Consider the following 8,548-nt stretch of genomic DNA (forward strand, 5'->3'; position numbering starts at 1 on the left):
GATGACTTAGGCAAATAGCCCCGAGATAATACAAATGAAACTTTTTAATTTCTTACATCTCCAATCAGGTCCAATGAAGCCTAAGGCACTAATACCAAAGTGATTTTTAAAAAGTTAAGACAAAGCAACTGAAATAGCTGGATAAACTCTGGGCACCAGCATCAATCCTATGCAGTCGGTAAGCAGAAGCCTATGATTTTTCTCACATGGGAGCTTACAACTGAAGATCCCACCACTGGAAGTACCTACCTTTAGCAGCTGTAGGCATGTGAACTCTGCACTTCTCCAATTCTGGGTTAAGAGGAGACCAGACTCACCTACATGACGACTAACCAATAGCAAAGTGTTCCAGTCAATGATGAACACTGGGGGCTTCAACAAAATGTTAACATGTCTAATCACCAGTTCCTCATAAGCCACCGAAAGAAGGAACGGGCTGTTAGACAAATAGCTCACCTGGGGAGCGGACTCCGGCTCAGAGAGCGCTTGCTCAGGAAAGGGCTGCTGGACCGCCTTCGGCCGTAGGGACTGGGTGATCTCCCACTGTAAGAGCCACTCCTTTCATAGCTGGAAGAACGTCGCCGGCTATAGGGACTCACAGACCTCTGTCGTCTACTGTAGGGACTGGGTGACCGTGTGCTGGACTGGTAGGCAGAAGGCTCCTTGTAAGGTGGGCTGATCGACTGCCTTCTTGAGGTACTTCCCGGACTCTTCTTGTAGGAGTCGTAATTGCTAGAGGTGTGAGATCTCGGGGGACTAAGGTCATAATCTTGGCCGTAAGAAGCGCCTGAGGGGCTATCATCTTGCTTGGGGCTGTCCGACCACTTCCGGTGGGGACTCCTGGACCTCCGTTTGGGGCTGTCCACGGTTTTGTAACTTTTGGGTGTTTCCCTTTTCCGATGACTTTTACTCCGGTCTTTGTGCCCGGACTTCAACTCACGTTCTTTCCGGGTCTTCTCCTTATGGAGTTTGGATGACCTGGATTCCTTGTTGCTGCTGCTTTTGGAGACCTGCGTCTTTCCATGGTCATCATTCTCCTCATTTGAACGCTTTGAACTTCCTGATATCCGGTCCTTCATCGATCCCGACTTGCTGGAGGCTTCCAGGTGTTTTTCTTTCTCTGACTGTTTAGTTTTTAGTAAGTCCCGGGAACGTCTGTGCTGGTGGTGACGGTGTTTGTGCAGGCGGTCACTCCGATCAGTCCCGCGACGTTCATCATTCTCCCTCCGGTCCAGTTTGAAGGCCATGTCGTCAGAGAAGGTATCGGAATCAGAGCTAATGTCATCATACTCCACCAAAGGTTTGATAATTGTACCCAAAGGTGCTGCTTCGGGGGTCACCAACCCCATGTCTTTGGAGTGCTTGGACCTATGCCGCTTGTGCTTCGACACCAAGCGGTGACGCTCCCTGCTGTTGGAGCTGCCACCTCCCGATGACGGCTGCAAAGTTCCAGAAGCTCCTCCACTCCCGTCCTTCTTGCCCCCATGTCTCTCTGGATTGGGCATTCCCTTTCCCCTGGCCTCAAAATGGGGAAAAAGTTCCCCAGCACTCCAAAAAGTAACCCCCACCCTCCCCCCCAGCCCCAGCCCCACGCCTACCAAAGCGCCCCTACAAGGGGGTGGGGAGGGAAGGGACGGTAGCCCAGGCTCCTCCTCCCTCCCGACTCCTCAGCACCCTCCTACATGAGGTGGGGGGTGAAGGAGCCAGGAAAGAAATGAGAGTTCCTCAGCAGTGGAGTTGCGAGACAACGGGTAGCCGCTCGAGTCTGTTTCCCCTCCTCCCCACGCCGAGCCAATCCTCAGGCCCAGGCGCCGGGGAGGTCGAGGAAGTAGGAAGCCGACGGCCCGGGGCTGTGGGGCCGACTCCGGCTCTGGGGCCCTGTGAGGACTGCGCGGGCCCTTCCCCTTCCCGGTAGCCCGGCTCGGGGCGGCTTCCTGTCGCTGGGGTCCCGCGGCCTAGGTGCCTCACGCCCCCTTTGTCCCTCGCTACTGAAAGAGCCCCTCTTCTAGCTTCCGCCTCACCTCAGTACCTCACACTCACTCGCTCCCTCACAGAAGCTCACAGTCACACACTAGGTTAAACCGAAACAGCACTGGGAGGAAGGGGGAGGGGGTAATCCCAGGAAATATCGCGAGAATCTGCAGTACTCTCGCGGTATTTCGTGCTTCCTTTCACCTCTCCCCACTGCCTGCTCAAACAACGCGAGAGCAAGTCCCGGGCCAGAAACGCTTTCTGCCAGATTCTCGCGATAAGATCCCAGCTCCGCGTTTGAGCAAAACTTTATTGAAACGGACTTAGGAGGAATTTTTTAATTCAAGACTTTATTAATAACTCATTGAACAAATACATATTCCCAAGTTCCGGCGCAAACTAATTTTTGCATACTCTGTAACAGCTCCTTTAAATACCAGGATGAAAATATTGTCAACAGAATAAAGGGCAAATGTGGGGCTATTTCAACCCAAGTCCCTAAGTATTAACGATTCTTCCCACTTAGGTAGCATATACTACTACGTGCATTATTACTAATTCTCGTACTGCCCTGCAAAACACAATTTCCTCATCCCTATTTTACAAATAAGGAAACCCGGACTCAGAAGAGTTGAGTAAGTTACTTAGGGTAGCAAAGCTAGCCCAGCAAGGGGCAAAGAAGAGAGAAAAATTCACGTCTGGGGACTTCCCTGGTGGTGCAGTGGTTAAGAATCTGCCTGCCAATGCAGGGTGCGTAGGTCCGGGAATATCCCACATGCCGTGGAGCAATTAAGCCAGTGCACCACAACTACTGAGCCTGCATGCTACGACTACTGAAGCCCGCGCACCTAGAGCCTGTGCTCTGCAACAAGAGAAGCCACAGCAATGAGAAGCCCACACACCACAGCGAAGAGTACCCCCTGCTCGCCACAACTAGAGAGAAGTCCCGGGCACAGCAATGAAGACCCAACACAGCCAAAAAAAAAAAAAAATTCATGTCTGACCTTAAACTACAAGCTCTTTCATTGTGTGGCACTACCACTCTCCAGTCTGTTTAAAATCTTAAGAACCTTGAAAGCTCATCACCTCTTGAGATCATCTTCTGGCTCTTTTGGAATCATTTAGCCATTTATCTTCACACAGAAGATTATAGTTATGAACAAGCAAAGCATAGTATTCATGAACAGGAAAAAGTATGTTACACTGCCCCTCATTTTTTATCTTTCAAAATTCCTTGGCACATGTTAACTCATTCCATTCACAACTTACCTCTTTACAACTTACCCCTGAAATAGGTTGCATTAGTGAGGCGACTAAGGAACAGAGAAGCTAAGTGGCTTGTCCAAGCTTCCCCATTCTTTTCTTCAATAAATATATGTGTGTGAGACTTTAAGGTCCTTCTGCATGTACTAGTGCCCACTGAGACCCCTCAAGAAGGATATAGACAATATATTCATACCTCAAAATATAAGGTAATAAATGTCATAAGAATGATACAGAGCAGTGTGGAGGTTCAAAAGAAGGTTGGGAGTGGTAAGAGCAAGCTTTATAAAAGTATGACATTTGAGGGGCTTCCCTGGTGGCGCAGTGGTTAAGAATCCACCTGCCAATGCAGGGGACACAGGTTCGACCCCTGGTCTGGGAAGATCCCACATGCCGCAGAGCAACTAAGCCTGTGTGCCACAACTACTGAGCCCACGTGCCACAACTACTGAAGCCTGCACGCCTAGAGCCCATGCTCCACAATGAGAAGCCTGTGCACTGCAATGAAGAGTAGCCCCCACTTGCCGCAACTAGAGAAAGCCCGTGCGCAGCAGCGAAGACCCAACACAGCCAAAAATAAACAAATAAAATTAAAAAAAAAAAGTATGACATTTGAGTTGGACCAGAAAGCGTAGATAAGGATTTGTATATGAAAAGAGCATCCAGTAAATTAGGAGCCAGAAAACATTCTGAATGAAGGCAGAAAAATCTACTCTCCAAATCACTCCCTGAAAATGTTCTTGTTGCTTTGGGTCACATGGATACAAAAAAAGTTTTTTACTTAAATGTTTGAGCCCATAAATCTTCATTAAAAAAAAAATGAAAAAGACAGGGAATTCCTCGCTGTCCAGTGGTTAGGACTCTGTGCTCTCACTGCCAGGGGCCCCGGTTCTATCCCTGATGCGGGAACTAGGGTCCCACACGCTATGCGGCTCAGCCAAAAAAAAAGAAAGAAAAAGACCAAGTTTTTCATGACAACTTTTTAATCATCTACAGAAGTAAAATTAATACTATCAAGAAAAAAGAATAAAAGAGGATAGAATTAAGTACTTGAACTCAGGTGTGGTAACTCCTCATTCATTGCTGCAAGAGGGCCTGGATGTAAAGGTCTCCACCAGTGTCTAACATGATGGCAGATGACATGAGACTTAATGAGCCGATTAGGTGAAGTGACTGGTCCACCTTATTAAACGTTGGCATGAGTTCATCAAAATTACTCTGATTTTTTCTTTTTTTTTTTTTTTGTGATACGCGGGCCTCTCACTGTTGTGGCCTGTCCTGTTGCGGAGCACAGGCTCCGGATGCGCAGGCTCAGCGGCCATGGCTCACGGGCCTAGCCGCTTCGCGGCATGTGGGATCTTCTCAGACCGGGGCACGAACCCGTGTCCCTTGCATCGGCAGGCGGACTCTCAACCACTGCGCCACCAGGGAAGCCCTTTTTCTATCTTTTGAATAAGATCAAAGTTTTGACCCAGGATGCACGCACAACCCACAGTAAAATGGAAAAGTGGGGATGGCAGAAGGAATTGTGATGATGTGTCAAATTAAATCCTGAAGAGTAAATTCATTATCCAAATTAATCCACCATCATTCCAGGAATAGAAACTTTCATTTTTTAAATTAACTTATATTGGAGTATAGTTGCTTTTTGTTTGTTTGTTTACTCATTGTGTTATTTATTTATTTATTTACTTAGTTGCACCAGGTCTTAGTTGCAGCTCGCTGGCTCCTTAGTCGCAGCATGTGGACTCTTAGTTGTAGCATGCATGTGGGATCAAGTTCCCTTACCAGGGGTTGAACGGAGGCCCCCTGCGTTAGTAGTGTGGAGTCTTAACCACTGTGCCACTGGGGAAGTCCCTGGAGTATAGTTGCTTTACAATGTTGTGTTAGTTTCTGCTGTTCAGCAAAGTGAATCAGTTGAACGTATGCACATATCCACTTTTTTTTTAGATTTCCTTCCCATTTAGGTCACCACAGATCACTGAATAGTGTCCCCTGTGCTAAACAGTAGGTTCTCATTAGTTATCTATTTTATACATAGTAGTGTATATATGCCAATCCCAATCTCCCAATTCGTCCTACCCCCTCCCTCCTGCCCTTGGTAACCATAAGTTTGTTCTTTATATCCATAATTCTATTTCTGCTTTGCCAATAAGTTTGTATGTACCATTTTTCTAGGATCCACATATAAATGATATCATATGGTATTTGTCTTTCTCTTTCTAACTTACTTTGCTTAGTATGATAATCTCTAGGCCCATCCATGTAGCTGCAAATGGCATTATTTCATTCTTTTTTATGGCTGAGTAGTATTCCATTGTGTGTGTGTGTGTGTGTGTGTGTGTGTGTATGTATATGACCTGTTCTTTTTCCATTCCTCTGTTGATGGACATTTAGGTTGTTTCCATGTCTTGGCTATTGTGAGTAGTGCTGCTATGAACATAGAGGTGCATGTATCCTTTTTTTTTTTGCAGTACGCGGGCCTCTCACTGTTGTGGCCTCTCCCGTTGCGGAGCACAGGCTCCGGACGCACAGGCCCAGTGGCCACGGCTCACAGGCCTAGCTGCTCCACGGCATGTGGGATCTTCCCGGACCGGGGCACAAACCCGCGTCCCCTGCATTGGCAGGCGGACTCTCAACCACTGCGCCACCAGGGAAGCCCCATGTATCTTTTAGAGTTATAGTTTTGTCCAGATACATGCCCAGGAGTGGGATTGCTGGATCATATGGCAACTCCATTTTTATTTTTGGGGGCAACCTCCATACTGTTTTCCACAGTGGCTGCACCAATTTACATTCCCATCAACAGTGTAGGAGGGTTCCCTTTTCTCCACAACCTCTCCAGCATTTATTATTTGTAGACATTTTAATGATGGTCATTCTGACCAGTGGGAGCTGGTACCTCACTGTAGTTTTGATTTCCACATTTCTCTAATAATTAGCGATGTTGAACATCTCTTTATGTGCCTGTTGGCCATCTGTATGTCTTCTCTGGAGAAATGTCTATTTAGATCTTCTGTCCATTTTTCGATTTTTTTTTTTTTTTTGGTTATTGAGTTGCATGAACTGTTTGTATATTTTGGAAATTAAGCCCTTGTCGGTCTCATCATTTGCAAATATTTTTCTCCCAGTCTGTAGCTTGTCTTTTCGTTTTATGGTTTCCTTTGCTGTACAAAAGCTTATATGTTTGAATAGGTCCCATTTGTTTATTATTATTATTTTTTAAAAGATATGGTATATTTTTAAAAATATTTATTTATTTAGGCTGTGCTTGGTTTTAGTTGCGGCTCATGGGATCTTAGTTGCCGCATGCAGACTCTTAGTTGAGGCACGCATGTGGGATCTAGTTCCCTGACCAGGGATCGAACCCAGGCCTCCTGCACTGGGAGTGTGGAGTCTTATCCACTGGACCACCAGGGAAGTCCCCTGTTTGCTTATTTTTACTTTTATTTCTATTGCCCTGGGAGACTGACCTAAGAAAACATTGGTATGATTTATTGTCAGAGAATGTTTTGCCTATGTTCTCTTCTAGGAGTTTTATGGTGTTATGTCTTTAAGACTTCAAGCCATTTTGAGTGTGTCTAAATTTTTAAATACAACTGCTGAGATTGGCCCCAAAACTGGTGAGAATTGTGCCTTTGTAAAATAAGGGTTGCTTCCCTCTACAGAAAAACTTTGAACTCTGAAGTTCCAGGACTGCATGATTTGCTTTATTTGCATGACCTCCCAGGGCAGGGAGTCAGGGCAACTCTGGGAAGCCCAAGGTGATCAGTCAGGTGATGACTGTAGTTTCCCTGTAAATCCCCCAAAGCAGGTCAGAAAGCTTCTCCTTAGGCTGTACACAAGGGGAAATATTTAACTAAAGTTATAATAATTTTCCCTCACCCCAAGGCCAATTTGTTAGTTTAGATTTTGGTTTAAAGAGTCCTCTGGAGTCTCCCACAAAGCTTAGTCATTTAAAATTTGTCCATCCTCCTCTTCTTGGCATATAAGATTACTCCTATGTGTACCTTAAATGCTTTTCTTATTTAATGACACGTCTCTCCTATCTTTACTTTTAGAGTACAAATTTTTCCACAATGTCATTTCAGCTGCATTTTTGGATGAGAAATAATAACTTATTCTATTCTGTGACTAAAATTTGGTAAAGTTTATTCTGTTTTCAAGTTTTATATGATTTAACATTTCCTAGCCACACTTAGTACAGACATTATTGTTTATTTGTACAGAGAGCTTTCATGGGGAAATGTAACTGTGTATCCAACAGTGATACTTTGGACATAAGAATAAATTAACAAAAAATTTTTGGGTGCCTACAATTACAGTGACCAGTCATATTTTCAGAACTCTAAATCAGGTGAGCCCATCAAGGGCTGGGACTGTGCTTTCAAGTTTATATTACCAGCTCCTAATACACAAGTATTAGGACTCCACAGATATCTGTTGGATGAAGAGTACTTTGACAACAGGAAAGAAAACAGCATTTTATTTTATTTTTTGTTTCTATTTATTTATTTTTTGGCTGTGCCACACGGCTTGTGGGATCTTAGTTCCTCAACCAGAGATCAAACCCAGGCCCTTGGCAGTGAAAGCATGGACTCTTAACAACTGGACTGCCGGGGAATTCCCACAGCATTTTAAATATGAACTGTCTTTGGAAATTCTCACTTGGATAAATGCTTTTGCTAGATTTACATGAACATACTTTTACACTAAAAAATTTTGTTGATTATCTGAAATTCAAATTTAATTGAGTGTTCTGTATTTTATCTGACAACACTATCAGTTTATCCCAACAATATGTATTGAGTCTCTGACATGTGTCAGGAGCTAGGCTAGGCAGTACCACTAGACAGTAGTAGTGAAAGCAGCCGCCTTTCCTGGATTTGATAGTTTAGCAGGGAAGACAGGCATTGAATGCATCATCATGTACTTAATTAATTTTGATGGTGAAAGTGGTAATAAAGAGAAATTTGAAATAATATAACGGAGGACCTGATCAAGTGAGGGTTTAGAGAAGCCTTGCTTCTCTAGTCCAGAGCAAGAGACATTTACATTGAGATCTGAATAAGTCGGCCTCAGTGAGGAGAGGGGGGTGGGGTAGGGAAAGCCCTCCCAGCAGTTAAAAAGGCATGTTCAAGGACCTTGGGAGAGGAAGGAGTGAAGGAATTGTGTGCAGGTGGAAGGTCAGTGTGGCTGGGGTTTGGCAAGGGGAGAAGAGCTGGGTCTAGAGAGGCTTTTTAGGCCCAGTAAAACATTGGTCTACTAAGCCCAGGTACAGTGCTAGGTAGTGGGGATTCAGAAATGAGAGGCA

The 8,548-nt window shown here is 45.1% G+C and overlaps 1 protein-coding gene across 2 annotated transcripts in view; it reads right to left on the reverse strand.

The window, feature by feature from the left end:
• CDK12 (cyclin dependent kinase 12) overlaps positions 1-1,555 on the reverse strand; it is a 40,088-nt gene extending 38,533 nt beyond the window's left edge. For both annotated transcript variants that reach the window (XM_065896827.1, XM_065896826.1), the window contains exon 1: positions 457-1,555. In XM_065896827.1, coding sequence (XP_065752899.1) covers positions 457-1,505 — 1,049 coding nt within the window. In that variant the 5' untranslated portion in view covers positions 1,506-1,555. The remainder of the gene's footprint in view (positions 1-456) is intronic.
• Between the last annotated feature and the right edge of the window lie 6,993 nt (positions 1,556-8,548).

The sequence above is a fragment of the Phocoena phocoena genome, chromosome 19 (genome assembly GCF_963924675.1).
Source record: "Phocoena phocoena chromosome 19, mPhoPho1.1, whole genome shotgun sequence".
Taxonomy (NCBI): domain Eukaryota; kingdom Metazoa; phylum Chordata; class Mammalia; order Artiodactyla; family Phocoenidae; genus Phocoena; species Phocoena phocoena.